Consider the following 18,051-nt stretch of genomic DNA (forward strand, 5'->3'; position numbering starts at 1 on the left):
ATATTTTCCCATTGGCAAGGAACTTCAACTTCTAATCAGGTAACCCTAGATGCGATTAACTTATGTCAAAGAGTTATGGAATCTGAAGAATAATAGTCAGTCTTCCCCTGACAAACGGATAAGTGCGCTAAAAAGTAGACTTAAGGTCTCCGATTTCGTCTCTTAATAGTTGCCCACTGGCTACTATCAACCAAATGGTCCATGTTTAACCGAGTAGCATAGAAATGGTACAGAATGTACTAAAGGTAATGATCAAAGAACTCTGGGAGGAATCATAATCGATGCATTTCTAGACGGAAGTCTGCTTGTCCATCGACGTTCTAAGGTCGTGAAACTCAATATACGGCAAAGCCTCCGGAAAGCACAAAGACCAGGAAGCAGAACACAGCGATGAATTATACAGGCTTGGCAAACTGAGTACGTCGCGCGCTTCTTCGGCACAGATCGATATTCGCTCTACAGGAGGCTTGTGAACCAAGAATCGATAACGTCATGCATTATCGATGCGTCCTTCGATAAAATGTACGATCTGCTAGCCCAACCCATATCCTATTTTGCCAAAAAGTAGAAACAGATAAGGTAAGAAGCGCAGTATTAATGATAAAGATGGCAATGAAATAGGCAGTTTAAAGTTTTGGAGCAGCCTCTGCTTCGTTGCAAACTTCCTTGAATTTCTTGGGTCATTTCAGCGGGAACAACGTCCTTGGCCTAGGTCAGCTCCGGATTAGGGTCATTCCGCAGTGAAGTTGTGACCCTCGGACCTTTTCACTGCTTGCGATACTTGGATTAACACTTTGGAGACCGATGACCCAGCCGTTAGGTCAAGCGATAGCTCTCAATAGCCGAGGGCATAACATTTCAGTCATTTTTATGCTTTGAAGACACTAATCTCGAATGTGTTAATGAATGTATTTCTCGTGCTGGATAAGTTTCTTAGGTTCGATGCATCATGTTTCTCTACTAAACACTCACAACTGTCGGACAAATTCGTTACAAAGAGCTTGTAGCTGGAGATGCATTTCTAAAATCTCATGTGCTGACTGTTCACTCTTGTGTTGCCTTCAAAAACTGAAGTTATTAAAATAAAGGAAAATGCATTCGTTTTAAATGAATCCAAAACATGATAGAATATGGCAAAGTATGTGCTTATCACTTTGTGGGAAATGCTACTTAAAGATTAGAGCAGCGGAACCTTATTGTGAGTTGCAACATACGCTGATAATAAAAGACCTTTGACGTAGCTTTCTGTCCACAGAAATGTATTGCGACTTGTGCTCCTCCACAATAATATTCGTACAAGTCGATCATACCTGGAGCATCAGCAACATCTAGCGGAAAGGACAGACGAGCCAAGGCTCAATGACTTCTTCTCAAGAGCGTGGACAGAAAGAAACAGGTAGAAGCAAAGAACGAATAAACCAAAGCGAGCAACCACGTGCACGTGTGCATTTCACGTGACACGCAACTACGCAGACAGCAGATACACACGGGCACGTCTGCAGACATACAGACACATTGGTCGTACCCGAAGTGTATACACACGCATATGTATCCGTCTCGATACATATGCGTGTGTGTGTATATATACACCATTGACCGGGATATCGTCTGTCTCGGGATGAATGAACCATTACGTCACGCACTTGTACTCTCTGATCCCCTTCCGCCTTCCTACCCACCCTCCCTCCCTCCGCCTGTGTTCCTCCTCCTCCTCCTCCACCTCAACCGTTGATTCTGTCTCTGTCTCTCTTTTTCACGGACACTCGTGGTACCCGCGTTTATATTATGTGCGGCATACCTTCCTCCTTCCTTCCTTCCTTCCTTCCATCGATTAGCGACGGAATTCCACCCGGGGTAGGGAGGAACGATAGAGCTATAGTTTCGATGGAGGTCAACGTATCGCGGTGGCTCAGACACCCGGCCAGACGTGTCTGTTTTCCACTGTAAAACGACGCAGGGAGGAAAAGGATGAAGAGAGATGAGAGAACTCGGTGGATCGCTTTCGTTGCACCACTGATACACTTTCGGTGGCTGGTCTCTTTTCTCCCTCGCTCTCCATCATGTATCTTCTTAGGCTTGAGACAGAAGATGCGCTCCACGCGGTATCCTTCTTACAAGGCAACGTCGCGAACTAAGCGATTGTAAACGATAAATAATGTAAACGAATTATAAAATGTCCACGACTTCTGATCGTGTATCTTGATGATATTTACATGTTCATGACTTTTGGTATAGTGCCCCACTGACGCATAGTAACATGGTAATAAAAATAGTAGGGTTTCAAGTCCTTCACGCCTTTGAATATTTTGGTAACAAGTAAAACGTCTAAGGGCTTAACATGTTTTGCGAATATTAGTTTTTTGGAATTCTATAGGTGTAGACTAAATGGGTCAGCAAATGTTTAATCCTACGAATTTTTGGCCAAATTATTCCTGGATATTCCAGGAATTTAAGAAATCCCTGAACTAAGGAACAAAAAGCACATTTAGCAGATTGTAGCCTCATGGGTATTGCACAGCATCCACTTCATAAGTGGATCTTATCACTATACAGCGAGAAAACAGAACACGATGTACATACTATTTTCTACCGTTTTATTAGACGATATTATGAAGGTATCGTACGATAGATGCTTAAATGCATTGGACGATTTGTTGCGGAAACAACCGTGTTAATGAGACTCAATCTGTTGGTCTGCGAAAGCTATTTATACCCTATAGATGTTTTTAATTAATTTTAGATTATATAATTCGATCTGTAAAATAATATCAATTTTCATCTCGGCTTGAGTTTGGTTTAGAATTAAGGTTTGCTTTACAAGAAATGTCCGTAAAATAGTCTTTGTCGAAGCTATAAAACACACTAAGCACCCTTAAATTTGCATGTAATAATCTACAAATCCTCATAATTTTATTATAAAACGCGAAAATCATTTTATAATTGTTTCCAAATTGATTGTATTTCGTAATTTTTGCATAAGCCTAAATAGAAGTCATTTTCATAATTTGTCTTCTAAATTAATATTTATAATAAACTCGGTCATTGCAGAGATATAATTTAAGAAATTGTAATTTTCTTTCCTTTAAAAGAATCGTAGTACATTGTTCACAGGCATTGAAAGATAACAAATAATGCAAACATAATTATTCTAAAAATTCAATTGACTTTATCTTACATTTACCTTAAGTTGATAGGAGTTAAAAATTAACCTTCTAAAATAGTTTCACGAGGTTCTCGGCCGGTTTCCTTTAAGTTAGGATATAACTTAGCTTTAAGGCCATCGCTGTTAATTCTTCCGTGGAAATCTGGTTTCTTCTCTTTAGGTGCACTTCGCTGTAACCAAATGTCTAATAAGCTTTTAGATGCATAAAGACCACTCTTATGCATTTGCTTTCCAATAGATGTTGATGTCGTAGCTGGAGGCGACATCGGAGAATCGGTTGTAGCTCTTATTACACTGGCTCTAGTAGTTCCATCTTCTTTTCCAAAGCTATCCAAAAATAAAAAAATAATATTATCAATGTACATCATTTTAAAAAATGAAGATTTACTATGCTTTTGTAAAATATTTCATAATTTACCCGTCCAATTCGCGCAAAGCTTGATCCAATTCAACTTTATCCTTATCATCTTTACTGCGCACTTCGAGTAAACAGGTGAGAACTTCCGAATGCGCGGCTGAATTATTGGCATGATGCTTGAGAAATGTTTCTAATTCTCCCCATAAAAGTCTGTAATGTTCTTCTCTACGCACACCACCTTTTCCACCACGTCCACCACCTATACTTGGCAGGGGTAGTGCTTCATGCTTTGCTTCCAATTGCAACAAACTAAAGATCACTTGTTTACATTGCACAACTTCTTCAGCACTAAGCTCTTCTTTCACCATTAAATCTGTTAGTGGATCTATTAACTTCAAAATACAAGATTCTTACTGATAACTGTTAGATGTATTAAATTTATACTAAAAAACTAGACTTATTTTATTTCAAATGCATACCTGTTTTAAGTTGAACATGAGGGTGCTAGAAATAGTAATTGGCCAATATTTTGTGTGTCTTTCCAATCTCGATCTCATTTTCTCTGCTGGGCCTTCACTATTACTGTTTACATTTCGTTTCAAAGGCACAAGTACATTATTTCGCATGAGTCTTCCAAAATCCTGTGTTTGTAACAAAAGAAATGATTATTTTATTATTTCAAAACTTTTATACTATTTAGAGATTTGAATTCTTACAGTTATTCTATAATCAGTAACACGTCCACCACAGCCTTCACTGATAGAAGGTGGATCCTCTAATACACTTCTGGCAGTAGATAACGTGTGTATAAAGATTTCTCCACCATGTGCAGCTAGTAAATGTGAAATGGTTTTGCCACCACTTTTCCTAGCCATTTCGAGCATTACTGATCTGCCATTTAAGAGAAAATTAATTAAACAAGAGGATGGTCTACTATTTACATCTACTGGTGTAATTCTGTGCATAGCTGTGCAATTTTGCATTTCAGCCGCACTGCAACCTCGTGGTGTACACCATTTTAATGTTACTGTTTCGTATTCTGAACCCTCTTCAAACCTCCTGAAGGTTTTGATCAAAGCTGAATCTTGTGGATTTCCTACAACATTTATATGATAATGCAAAATACATGTATTTGAATGTTTTCAATTTGCATTCTATGTTTAAAAAGAAAACCTTTCAAAATCGCGGAATGTGCAGCTGACGAATGAAATATCTCAACATCGTAATTTGCTGAAGAACTAGCATTCTGTTCTTCTTTCATAGGTATACCAGTTACCGTTGTACTTGCTAGGTCGTAATGAGATAAAATTAAATGAGATAATTTTGAATGTAATGCAGGTGCCTTGATTGAGTGCACCTCTACCGTTAATAGGGGTGAAACCTAAAAAATTTAGTAGATATTACTTGTTCAAAGATATCAATATGTAGAAAAACAAGCAGAGTACCTCTCTTGGTCCTTGACTAGTGACTTGTGACTCAATATTATTGGGAAAAATATTCAGTATAACCAGATGACAATAATCCACAGGTATTAAACTAAAAGAGAACAGATGGATGTATTATAAACTTAATATACTTAACAATAAATATTCAAAAAGTTTGTACAAAAATACTGACTGATCGGAAGCTAAAGCATTTTTATTTTCCTGAGCTAATTCATTTAAAAATATATTTTCCAAGCTTTTCATATTACTATTGTCTCTTGCACTAGTAATGCATATTACTCTGCCTCTATTGACAAGTTTACTAGCATTTTCATTTAATGATGTTCTCTTCTCGTGTTGAATTTCTGAACATTCATTAAGCGTCTCAATAGCCACTCTTAAACCATGTATTACAGAGTAATCTTCTCCGGGTTCTGGAGTTTTTGGTGGTACTCCTACAATGGCTGTACCATTCATTATCTACAATTATATATTATGTTAAAAATATTACTCTATAAAAATTTGAAAACAGCTTCATACTTACATGATTTAAATTCTGTTGAGACGGACTCCATGAGTTTAATACATAAGCTGCTCGATCTGTTACCACGAATCTTATCTACAATGGGCACAAGTAACAGTGTTTATATTCTACATTAATAATTAAAAACTAATAATTAAAAATAATTATTCAAAATCACATACCAGTTTCCCAGTAGGAAAGAGATCCCATACTATACGACAATATTCTAAGGAAGCTTCTACACTAGTAGTCCATAAAGATTTGCAAACAGGTGCCAAAGGAATTAAATTTTGACCGCGGCTTTTCAAGAAATCAAATTCGAGTGGACACTCAGTAGATATACCAAAATATGGCGTATGGTCCAAAACGAAAATAGTCTTATGATTCGCTGGATACATTCTTTTACACCATTTTAAGTAACCGTTAATTTTTCATATACAATGCATTACATTCCATTAATTATACATTTGTGGAAAGCAGCATAATGCTCCGTGAAGATCTGGTATTATAGGTTAGGATACAAGATTCTTCAAAGTCGTAAATTCTACGTTTCTACTAACATAAGAATTATAAGACTATATATCACAAAAAGGGAAGGATATTTTAATGTTTGTCTTTTTCTTATAATTATATATTATTTTATTCCGATAAAGCCTTCTGTTAAATGTTAACACAGAACATAGGACTCATAAATTGTATAAAGTTTTCACTCAATTTGTAATATGAATAAAAATCTGTATAATTTACATCAAAAAGAAGATAATATGCTACGAATCATTTTAGTAGTCCTGTACTATGTCGAATTCATAAATTTATTTGTTTTAGCTCTAAGTAAATTTAAAATTCCCTCATAAAGTTTCAGTACATATATTTCCGCTACCTTACTACTCCGATCATAATTATATATTTCAAACTTCCTTATCAATTTGGATAACGCTTCTTTATGATACAAATTTTATAATTTTTAATTTTATTTATGTTTTTCATAGTAGTTAATATATGCAATATGTGTTAAATATTTTATCTATTCATATTTTCCCAAAGCAGATTTCCATGTAGTCTACACAACTTCCTTTCCAATTGGAAGTCTCCTAGTGGCATTGATAACGTAAGTTTGTTGTGATATTTTTCTTTATTTATCACATTTATTTCCATTTAAAACTAAAAATATGAATAATTAGGAAAAGAAAAATACACGCGGAATTAATTTTATAAGAAAGTTTATATGAATTGCAAGTACTTGTGCCAAATTTAAAGAATGTTTAAGTCGGTCAATGCACGTGGTACTGTTTCTACAAGAGTCTGGTTATAACAATATTAATTAAATACCACGAATTATTATTCTACAAAATTCTAGATATGCTTTATTTTATTAGACATTTTGTAGATATTGTTCTTAGAATAAACCGTATTAAATATTCTATAGATTTTAAAGTAAGGTTATGTGATTAGTTTCTCACTATTCTTACTGTACGTTTATTTACTGAATGAAATTAAACTTTTTTTAAAAAATCAAAATATATAAGGTATTACTTAATAAGGTAATAACATAAATTTGTTTACGTTTAGGTTACTCGTAAGTCAACCCCAACGTTAAGATGTCAGGAGGTTTAGATGTATTATCCCTTAAAGAGGATGATGTTACTAAAATGTTAGCTGCGTACACCCACCTTGGCGCAGAAAATGTAAATTTTCAAATGGAGCAGTATGTTTACAAAAAGAAAAGTGATGGTAAGTTCTATTTGTTCTAAATATGCTGATTTCAATTCTAGTGTTTGTAATATATTTTATTCTATTGTAGGAGTAAGCATTATTAACCTGCGTCACACCTGGGAAAAATTGCTCTTGGCAGCGCGTGCCATTGTTGCTATTGAACATCCTAGCGAAGTTTTTGTCATCAGTTGCCGTCAAAGTGGTCAGAGAGCTGTTCTGAAATTCGCACAGCACACTGGCGCTACACCTATTGCTGGTCGTTTCACTCCTGGTGCTTTCACTAATCAGATCCAGGTAATTATAGTTGTAATAAACATTATGCATTCTTTATGTTATATTAGCTTGTAAAGTTTCTTGTTATATTTTATACTTGTTTTATTTTAGTTTAATCTTCTTTTATTTTTTTATTTTTTATATTATTATTTGAGAAAAATACATGTATACAAAATGCAAATAGTATTAAACATATTCTGAATGTGTTAACTGGGTGTTTTTCATTATAAATAATAAATTAGCGATTTATATTAATTTAATAAATATTTGTAGTCGGCCTTCCGTGAACCACGATTGTTGATTGTCACCGATCCAACCACTGACCATCAACCAATTACTGAAGCCAGCTACGTGAACATTCCAGTAATTGCTTTTTGCAATACCGATTCTCCACTTCGTTTCGTCGATATTGCGATTCCTTGCAACACAAAAAGTCTTCATTGTGTAGGTTTAATGTGGTGGTTGCTGGCACGAGAAGTACTTCGTTTGAGAGGTTCCATTGCTCGCGAAAGTAAATGGGATGTTGTCGTCGATTTATTCTTCTACAGAGATCCAGAGGAGGTTTGTATTTATAGTGTTAACCAATTAAATGATTTCATTTTTGTTTCGTATTCATTCTGTTCTCTAGTCTTTATCTATTGTATAGAGTAATTATTGTTTAGATTTTCCAAACATATCTTAGAAACCTTATTTAATTATATTATTCTTTACAGGCTGAAAAAGAAGAACAGGCTGCTAAGGAAATTGCACCAGCTAAAGAATTCACTGGCCCAGTTGAGGTTCCAACTACTGCAGAACCTGGATGGGTCAATGAAGTTGACACTGCTGCTGTTGCTACTGAAAATTGGGCCGATGATGTTGCAACACCAACTGCAGCTGCCATCCCAGCTGCAGGTGCTGCTCCAGCATTCCAAGCAAGTGGAGACTGGGCTGCTCAGGTAAATATTTTGAATATTTTTACTAATATTTCAGTTTTGCAAAATGACTCACTTTTATTTTGTTTTTTCTATATAGACTTCGGAAGAGTGGTCTACAACTGCTGCACAAACAACTACTGCCCAAAGTTGGGGTGGTGCCACAACAGAAAAGTGGTAATTTTATCCTCTGTGAGAATTTCATACACTGACACACTTTGTACAGTGAATGTAATAAAGTGATGGAAAATTTATATAAATTTTGTTTTCTTTTTTGTATGTATTAAGTATATATTACATTCAATACACAATAGTAAACAAAAGAAGAAAACTAAGAAACCGTCTATTTTGCATGAAAAACAGTGTTGGTTTGATAACTGAATAATCATTTGCTTATATAATTGCCAAATTTATATTTTGCTATTGAACATATTAGATATTAGATTCGATTGGGTTAACGACACAAGCAATGGAATAAGCGAAAGTTTCGGTACGGAGAGGGGACCTTAGGCATCTCTGTGTACACTTAAATCCAAATATTAGTTTGAACACAAAGTGAGTTTAGTAATACAGCCGGATTATAACTTTATGCCTATTGAAGACAGAAAAAAATTCTATAGACCAATTTTCTTTGAAAGTGCAATTGCACTTGGTTTTTAAAAGAATTCTACGATTGTTTTGCATGGATTGATTTCTCGTGCCATTCTAAATAAAAATGTTTGCAGGTAAAATCATGAACTTGAACCCATTTAGTCATTCGACGATACTGGATTCGCCAAAATTAAATTTTTTTTATCAAAATATCATAGAACTTCGTAAAACACGAGTTTCGATATCTCGCATAGTTCTAAAAAAATTTAAATCCACAGATTAAACTGGACACCCAATATATGCTCCAACGTTCTCATTTTTTGCTAAATTAAGTACTAACAAGCTAAAAATGAAGGTCCAACGTTCAACAACATTATTTATAAGTTCAACAAAATAAACATTTTTTGAATTGAAAATTAAATAAAATTAAGTTGCTCAATAATCTATCATTTGTGAAATTTCATTTCGTGACGCACATGGATAGTGACGCAGTACACGTATGAAGTTGGCCGTTTGCAAAAAGAGTAGTTTATTATCATTTATCATAAGTGATAATACATTTTTTATTAGTAATTCTGTTTCGATTTATTTTTTTTTTTTTACAAAACTTCATGAATTATTTACAATGTGACTCAACGAACCCAAATATAAAATTGGATATTACTTCATTGAAAACGGAACGTACATATATATGTGTGTGTGCGGCATACACTGTATTTGAGTTTAATTCTACCATAGTCGATTGCTAATAATTTACTCGTTTATATGTCAGAACAGAAGTTTTTAACGGGAATGTTACAGAATTTTCTATTGTATTTGCAATGACATCGTAATAAGATTTAAAATATAAATACAGTATGTCCTGCAACATTTGTCAAACGAAATTCTCATTTTTCACTAAAGAAGTAAGTGTGTTTTACCCATACTTTATTTGACACTTATTATAGGTTATGTTTTAGAACCACCACGAAAGCTGCTTTGTCAAATTTATAATACTTTTAGTTTGAATATCAATTGCACTATAAAACATTTTCGTTTTCATTGACTTCACGCTCTGTTTCACGTAATTTAGGTTGCTTGTCCTGGTTGCGGCTTTGCATACTGCTCTAAGTGCCTCAAATATAAATGTGATATTGCAGATAAAGGAGTAAAGAAAGTCTGTGGGCGTTGTTATAGTAAGCGTAACTCTACAAAAAAACTGAGCTCTAATAACAGTAACAATATGTCAGATGAGCACGAGGATTCTCTTGCTCCAGTTGATATCACAAAGAAGTAATACATTTTCTACTGCTGTCGTAATAAAAATATTGTACTGTACTGATACAGAATGATTTACTTGTAGACTGGACTCTTTGGAAAATCCAGCGAAACCTCCTATTGTTATGTATACACACACAAACCATTGGGATAAGTTTAAGAAAGGCTTAGAACCTGCAGATCAGGAAATAGTTGATAGATTACGAAAATTAAAAGAAGAGGAAAAAGTTACAGCTCTGAGCGTGGATGAAATAAGAAGAAGATTAGCATTATTGAAAGATGAAGATCCAGATGTTAATAATCATAAAATAAATGTATGTGTATGTTAAGATTAAATTTTTGAAATTATGTCACTATAACATTTTAAGCATTCTTATGAAAAGTAGCGTAAGTACCAAAATTGAAATGTAGATAATTACATTATTACTCACAGGTGCATCATGTAGATACTAGAACAGATCAACAGAAAACAGATGATTTAATACAAGAATATCTTGGACAACTTGAATTATCTTCAGGAAATGATCCTGTTAGCGAGATACAGTCAAGATTGAGTTCATTGCAGGGTACAAGTCACACGTCCAGAAAGGTAGATGATTAATAAACTCTGAATGTTTATGCAACTTCATATTTTTACAAGTACAACTAAAGAAATCGAATTTAAATAGATATCTTTTTTAACCTTCAGAAATAATATTATAAAGAATACTTTTGATGGCTTGTAAATTTTTACAAATATACAGACATTTCAATTTTTTATACTTATATATATATAAAAATTAATAATTTTATGTACTATTCGTGTCTCATGAAAAGTTTCTTTGAAAGTATTAAGGTCATTCTTCTGAGACACCAATAGTACCGCAATTATATGTAACTTGCAACTATATAATGAATGTTCGGCTTTTAGCATTCAACAGAGGATGTTGATGATGATGAAGCGCATGTGACGAAAAAATTAATTGCAAAAGCTTTAGCTGAGGCCTCGTTAGAAAAGAAATACGAGCAAGATGTAGACGAATTAGAAGAAATGGAAGTTGAAGTACGTAAAAACGTCATTTATAGTGTATCAGCGAATAATACGTAATACGTTTTAACGATAATTTAATGATTATAGGCAGGAAGACATACCGACGATGATGAGAAACCCACTTGCGTAATGTGCGATCAAACGGAAAACTTAGAACGATGTCTAGGCTGTCACGGTGATCTTTACTGCCCTGTATGTTTCGAGGATAACCATGACGATTTCGAAATGAAAAAGCACAAAAGGGAGCCAGCAACGAAACTAAGAACTTACTAAGAGGAATTAATACAAATTTTAGAAGAACAAGTTTATCAGCGATTCATAATATATTCAATCTTATTGGGGCACTTGCTATGTACTTTTTATGGAGACTTTATGAATAGTACGATTTGGCTATTTAAATATTACAGTCAAGGGTACTATTTTTAAAGAAGAAGCATTCCTCGTGTTGTACACTCAAATGATACATAATACAGAATCGTGCTACGCGTATAATTGTAAGCTTGATGCTCACATTGTGATCCCGTTAATAATATATTATCACAAATTATACAATGCTGTATCTATTTCAACAAAAGATAGTTTTATAATATTGCTAATTAATGTGATGTATTTAATAATGAATACACATGCTTTTGCTGAAACACGAATTAATTTATAGTAACAGAAGCTCTTTCCTCATATTGTTTTTAATAATAAGCAGTAATGGTGCAATTTTAATAATTTATTAGTAAAGAAATAAAAAATTATACTTTGCAAACAAACGTATATTTAATTTAAATCGTGTACTTCTAATAGTAGTTAAAAGTTTTATTAAAGTAGTATAAATCATTCAGTTTAATTTTAAAACTGGGTATAAAATTAATGTTCTAAAATTTCCTAAGATCTTCCTGTAGTACTTCCTGATCTAATGAAATATCACAGGAAATTCAATGACCTGATCGGTAAAGATATTTGCTGACATCTTCAACGGAATTCCCCGGAGATAGTCGGCGTCGCGACGCAGAAACCTTCTCAAAGTCTAAGCAGGCCTTCTATATTTAGGAGGCTTGTATGCATTCGCCGTGCCAAGTTTCGATGACGTTCGTATCGAATACTAACGAACAAGACATTTATTCTTTTTTTATACCATTAAACAATACTGTTAAATATGGTTTTGATTCAATCAATACATTTAGAATTTTGAAAATTACCTCTGTGATATAAAAAATATAAAAAATTAATTTTTGTATTTCCTTTCATCTAGTTTTTATTGTTTATAGTAATAAGTTTTATTGTTTATTGATAATTCTGTTTTATAGTTTAAAATTTTGCGGTCAATAAATCATATTTATTTATAATAACGAGCCGAAGATGTTTATTTTGACCTACTAGAAAATTATTTGTCTTAACAGTATTGCTCATTCAATACATGTTATGAAAATCCAAAAATATCATTTGTTGCTACAATGACATAACTTCAAAATCATGATTTTCAGAGAAATGAGACAGGAGTTGTCGTTCACTGTAAGAATCATTCCTTTTTATATTCATAACTTAAAACCAAGAAATAGTTGAATTATTTCATTTTCCAATAAATGAGTGATATAACATATTTAGTTTTTAAAACTGTGTGTTAATCTCCTAATTACACTGTCTTAAAGTAACTAAAGATCAAAACAAAATGTAAAAAATGATTGAAACGTGATCAATGAATGACTTCAAACAATGACCTCTGGCAAATCGAACTTAAAAATCCACTCGCATCGTTGCTACATTTATGTGAAATAAGCTACATTTGCAGAATATGATATCAATACTCATCATACGTTTGTAATTTACACATTGAATACAACTTTTTTTAATTGTTTATTTTCTCGACCGCATAAATTATTGAAAGATAAAGAAGAAAGAAGTCGAAGAATTTTTACAATAAAATTTAAATCGTAATCGATTTTATCCTTACAAGGAGGTCAAACCTTGGACGAAGCTTTGTTTTTCGGCAAGTTCTATAAGTGCCAAAAACAAAAATTGATCGAATCTCAATATGAGTTTGCATTAGGTATAAAGTAGTTTTTAATCAGCTACGTTTTTTTTCGCTTTCATATATTAAAACAGACCTTCAGTTTTACAGCTACAAACAATTCTCAGGAATTTGGCAATGTACAAACCTTGTACTGGTGGCGGATGTTGTTATTAGTAGGTCGTTGGTACCGGAATTTCCGTTGCAACAGAAACTGTATTCGCTCAAAGAAGATGTTGCGTTGAACACTGTTTTTTACCCACGTTATTTTATTTACCTTATACTTTTTTCGACTACTCGTGCGTGTTCCAACGGACGTCAATCGATTTTCCGTGTAAGTTCTTGTTCTTACAAACGTCAAACTTCCTGTTTAATTCTTTGCAGGCAGCATTGATGAGGTGTTCATACTTTACAATGAGTAATACCAACAAGTGAATTATTCTTAAAAACGTTTTGTATCAGTCTTTTTGGGCTTTCGATTTTTTATATTTTTTACTGCAAACTTTTTTTTAACATATTATTTCTTGTATTATTTGCCAAATTATCTCAATTAATTACTGGGATAAAAGATATTATATTACCAGTTACTTCAATGATATTTTGAAAATCATCAAATTTTTTCAAGAATATAGCGGCTTTGTAAAGTGGTGACATTTTTAGTTTGCTGTGTCACCGCACAGACTTATGACTTTCATTTTTGCGATATGAGCTATTTTTGTATGCGCAGAATTTGTAGGAAAATAAAAATTTTGCTTTGTTGCAATCTCCAAGAAAAAGATTAAGGTTAGATAGTAAGAGAACTGAAATTAAAAATAAAAATGACTAAAGTGGCAAAAATTTCAACGCTTTTAAAAATAATGTACTTTGTATTTTTAAATCTTTGCTAAATTATAGTGTGAAGTACTTGTATTTAAATAATTCTGTTCAACGACGGTTTTTAAATTTATAAAATTCATCAATATAATTCAATTAGTTGAATACAGGGATACAAACGAGGCCCAGTGTTACGATCCAAAGACCAGACTGTATTTCCATTGAATGATGTTTTTTCATAAAATAGTTACATTCTCACCGTACTTTTCTGTCTTTAGACTAGCTATTCATTCGTTCATATTTTTTTTCTTTCACGCTATCTCCCATCCACTAAGGTGCTCTCAGTCACATATACAGCATATTTCTCGTCAGAAAAAAATACAAAATTTCTGGCTTGAAAGCACATGATTTCTACGTAGATACGTAAACAATATCATACAGAAGAGGAAAGGGAAGAGAAAAAAAAAGAAACAATAGACAAAAATACATAATAATGAGCATCACCCTGAACAAGGAACCATAAAATAATGCACCCCATTCTTTGTTACGCTAAAATAAAAAAGAAAAACTGAAAAGGAAACAAAAATTGCACGGATTTTTTTCATAGACGAAATTCCATAAACAACGTTTAGATACTCAAAGCAACAGTGTCATATAAAATAGAACAATGAACGGGATGCATCATTTATTACGATGGCGAACGAACACATACAATCCCTAATATGTACACGATTCGTATACACACATACACACACGTGTTCTCGGCATTGAACACCGACGTGCATATAATATATATATGAATATATATATTTATATATGTATGTTCAGCGCACGAGATTCGCGTCTATCATCGTTCCAGCAGACGTACAATAAATTATAAATAATAATATTATTATTAATAAAGTTCTCTTGTTTTTAATCAGGCCGTGCGTTGTAATACTAGAAACTGACGCGTTCCGTCGATTGAAAATTCGTTTCTGACGCCTAACAACGCGTATCCAGTGTTCAAATTCACTTATTTATTATCAATACCGACAGGGTCAGTCTTGACAATAAAAGACACTAGGTGTCGATCCTGTGTTCTCATAGAACAATTTTTAATTATCCTGTTTTCTTCCTTTTATACTTGTTTAACTGATAAAAGGAAGAAAATGTCCAATAAATAATGTTACTAATTTAAAAAAGAAGAAAAAAAGACATTTATTTCAATAGACTCTTTCTAATATAATCTCGTGAGTATTCTATCTCATTCGACGGACTCTGGATGAAAAAAGTACAGCAGCCTCGCCCAAATGCAAATACAGCAACGCGTGCCACGGAGAGTTTAACATGAAAAAAAAAAAAAAACAAAAAAAAGAAGACAGGAAGAAGAAAACGTATTCGTTGTTCGCCTCACGCGTCTCTGAACATAATTTCGTCGTATAAACGATTGACAAATACGGGCGAGGAAGTAGCGAAGCGAGAGCTTAGAAAAGAGAATGTTTCCTCGTTGGTGCCGACACGTCGATCTACGACGTATCGCGATCCTGCACCAAGGATAAAGGAAAACTTAGCATGCGAGCAGGAGGCACTCGTGACTTCCCTGAAACGAATCTCTCTTCGCTTTCGTCAAGTGGTTTCCAAGCCAGACACCACTAAGTCGGGACGTTACAAAACTTTCCGTGTCCTCCTGCTCTCATTTTTACTTTGCGTTTGTCTCAGTACTCTCGGGAGCTGGCAATGGTATGGGTTTGTCGGAGACTGGAGCCTGCTTCTTCGACTTCTTCGTCTTCTTAGGTGTCTTCGGCGACTTCTTCACCTCGCTGTCCACTTCCATTTTCTCCTCTGCTGTTTTCTGTTGCTGTTCCTCTGAGGGCTGCTTGATCTCGCACTTATCCTGACATTCGTTCTCAACTTTCTTGTCCTCTGATGCGTTCTCTGCTTTCTCTTGAGGAGTACCGTCTGGCTTCTCAGAAATGTCTAGTTTTTTCTCTTCTCCTTCTTTCTTCTCTTCTGCTTCCTTAGGAACATTTTCTACCTTCTTTTCCGCAGTAGCATTCTCTGCCTTTTGCTCTTCACCCACGTTTTCTTCCTTTTTCTCTTCAGCTACGTTTCCATGTTCCAAGTTCTGGTGCAGTTCCATCGATGCATGTTCCGTTTTCTTCGGAGGGGCAACATCCATAGGTTCGCCAGAACCCTGGTTGGCTTGCTGCTGTTGAGTCGCGGCCGGCTCATTGGCAGTATCCTTTGAATCTACAGTGAGAACTTCTTCTTGTGGATTTTTTGTTGGAGATGAAGGTGGTAAGGGAATTGGTTCCTGGTTTTGTGTCTGTTCAGTTTTCTGATCGACATCCATGGATTCAGTATGTCCATCCTCTTTTGCATCGTTAGGCATTTCACTTTCCTGTTTCTCTGATTCCTCAGGAGATGCTTGCTGCGAGGGTAAAGCTGCCTTTGACTCTAACAAACTGATAGTTTCTTGTATGGTTCTTATAGCGTTCTTACGCGCCTGTCGCACGTTTTCTCTGCCCTCTGTCTCAATATCGTCTAACTTGATTAATTCTCTAGTCAGCATTTCGTCGAGGTAAATATACTGTTTGTCTGTTCTCGAATTACCAGTGTACTGTTTCACCTGCTCGGCTAGTGAATCTACTTCCTTTTGAACGAGGGCTACCCTCTCTAAAGGATCTTTTGGAACGGTAGGCTTAGGAGGTGGTTTCGGTGGTTCTTGTTGCTGTTGTTGCTGCTGCTGCTGTTGTTGTTGTTGTGGTGGTGGCTGTTGCTGCCTCTGTTGCTGCTTTGGTTGTTCATAATGCTGCTGTGGAGGCTGTCTTTCAGTGTACTGCTGCTGAGGATGATTAACTTTCTCGGTAAACTGTTGTTGCCTAGGATGCTGAAAACCATGAGTTTGCTGCTGTCGACGAGAGGGATGCTCAAAAGGACCAGAGGGCGGGTAAAATGGTTCTTGGAAGTGTGGTGACCACTGGTGGGTCCTTCCAAAGGGTGGTTGCCCGAAAGGCGACGACCTTTGGAAGGAAGGAGGAGGTGCATGGAAGTGTGTGGGCGAAGGTTCTCTTCTGAAATGTGGCTCGTCGAAGCTTCTTGGTAACACAGGCTCGTCTCTACCCTCCACGAATATAGGTATATGTCTGACATTACTTTGCTGCTGGGGAGGTTTCTGTTGTGGTTGCTGTTGCTGCTGCTGAGGCTGCTGAGGTTGCTGAGCCTGTTGCTGCTGCTGTGATGGAGGCTGATTGTGCTGTGGCGTTATATCTATTCTAGAGACATATCTTTGTCCCTGTGGTTGCTGCTGTTGTTCTGGTTGCTGTGGCTGTGGTTGGTTAAACGACTGTCTGTTTTCAGGTGGGGCAGACATAGAACGCTGTCCACGATTCCCTTTATCTAAATTCTCCATGTTGTGATGATGTTGGCCTATGTCCACTGTGTTGCGCAGCCCGTATTGCGGAATTTGACTTCTCCTTGTGCCTTGCTCGATGTTCTGTGTTCCTCTGTTGTCCTGCTGGTTGTAACTGTTTTCCGGTTCACCGTGAGAGCTAACACCACTAGCTCCACTGGCAGCGCTGCTTCCGCTTGCCTGACTTCTCGCGTCCTCGTCAGAGTAGCCTTGGTAGCTGTTGTTCCCGCTGTTCCCAGAGTTGCGATTTCTGTTTCGGAAGGAACTCTGGAACGGTATGTCCCCCCAGGGCGGTCCTAGAAGGTGATCCGCAAATTCTGGGTGGCGAGCAGCTAAATCGTCTAAATGAGCGCGGATATCGCTTCTTCGTCCGAAACCTTCGTCGTCGAACGGAAATCCCTGGAAAAGAGAGAACATTCAAAGTTAAGCAATGTTGTTCAAGTTATTACTGCATATAAAAAATCTTCAATAAGTTATCAAATGTGTTTTTTTTTTTTTCAATTAAACGTACTTAACTTTTCAAAATTTTGAAGCTCTTTACTGTCATACCTAGTATGATCGATTACAATTATATATAGTAATGTACACTATCGGCCAAA

General features: G+C 35.3%; 4 protein-coding genes across 8 annotated transcripts in view; 2 read left to right on the plus strand and 2 right to left on the minus strand.

The window, feature by feature from the left end:
* Positions 1-2,583: 2,583 nt before the first annotated feature.
* On the minus strand, positions 2,584-5,954 carry Asun (integrator complex subunit 13 asun). Its single transcript, XM_076384568.1, has 9 exons — positions 5,651-5,954; positions 5,490-5,564; positions 5,139-5,425; positions 4,967-5,057; positions 4,695-4,902; positions 4,238-4,617; positions 4,001-4,162; positions 3,582-3,913; positions 2,584-3,490 (listed from the first exon to the last, which is right to left on the minus strand). The coding sequence occupies exons 1-9, from the start codon at positions 5,864-5,866 to the stop codon at positions 3,205-3,207; spliced, it is 2,037 nt and encodes a 678-aa protein (XP_076240683.1). The 5' UTR covers positions 5,867-5,954; the 3' UTR covers positions 2,584-3,204.
* Positions 5,955-6,451: 497 nt separating this feature from the next.
* On the plus strand, positions 6,452-8,628 carry Sta (stubarista 40S ribosomal protein SA). Its single transcript, XM_076385402.1, has 6 exons — positions 6,452-6,576; positions 7,038-7,199; positions 7,270-7,475; positions 7,728-8,015; positions 8,168-8,392; positions 8,469-8,628. Exons 2-6 carry the CDS (start codon positions 7,067-7,069, stop codon positions 8,547-8,549), a joined length of 933 nt encoding a protein of 310 aa, XP_076241517.1. The 5' UTR covers positions 6,452-6,576; positions 7,038-7,066; the 3' UTR covers positions 8,550-8,628.
* A 943-nt stretch (positions 8,629-9,571) lies between these two features.
* On the plus strand, positions 9,572-11,893 carry LOC143183722 (abscission/NoCut checkpoint regulator). The gene is made up of 6 exons (XM_076385401.1): positions 9,572-9,864; positions 10,032-10,231; positions 10,302-10,530; positions 10,650-10,805; positions 11,127-11,258; positions 11,334-11,893. The coding sequence occupies exons 1-6, from the start codon at positions 9,817-9,819 to the stop codon at positions 11,517-11,519; spliced, it is 951 nt and encodes a 316-aa protein (XP_076241516.1). The 5' UTR covers positions 9,572-9,816; the 3' UTR covers positions 11,520-11,893.
* A 2,356-nt stretch (positions 11,894-14,249) lies between these two features.
* Stv (BAG domain-containing protein starvin) overlaps positions 14,250-18,051 on the minus strand; it is a 65,699-nt gene continuing 61,897 nt past the window's right edge. For 2 of the 5 annotated variants that reach the window (XM_076385398.1, XM_076385400.1), the window contains one exon: positions 14,250-17,851. In XM_076385398.1, coding sequence (XP_076241513.1) covers positions 15,740-17,851 — 2,112 coding nt within the window. In that variant the 3' untranslated portion in view covers positions 14,250-15,739. The remainder of the gene's footprint in view (positions 17,852-18,051) is intronic. The other 3 variants (XR_013002651.1, XR_013002650.1, XR_013002649.1) reach the window with 2 other exon arrangements.

This window comes from Calliopsis andreniformis, chromosome 9 (genome assembly GCF_051401765.1).
Source record: "Calliopsis andreniformis isolate RMS-2024a chromosome 9, iyCalAndr_principal, whole genome shotgun sequence".
NCBI lineage: Eukaryota > Metazoa > Arthropoda > Insecta > Hymenoptera > Andrenidae > Calliopsis > Calliopsis andreniformis.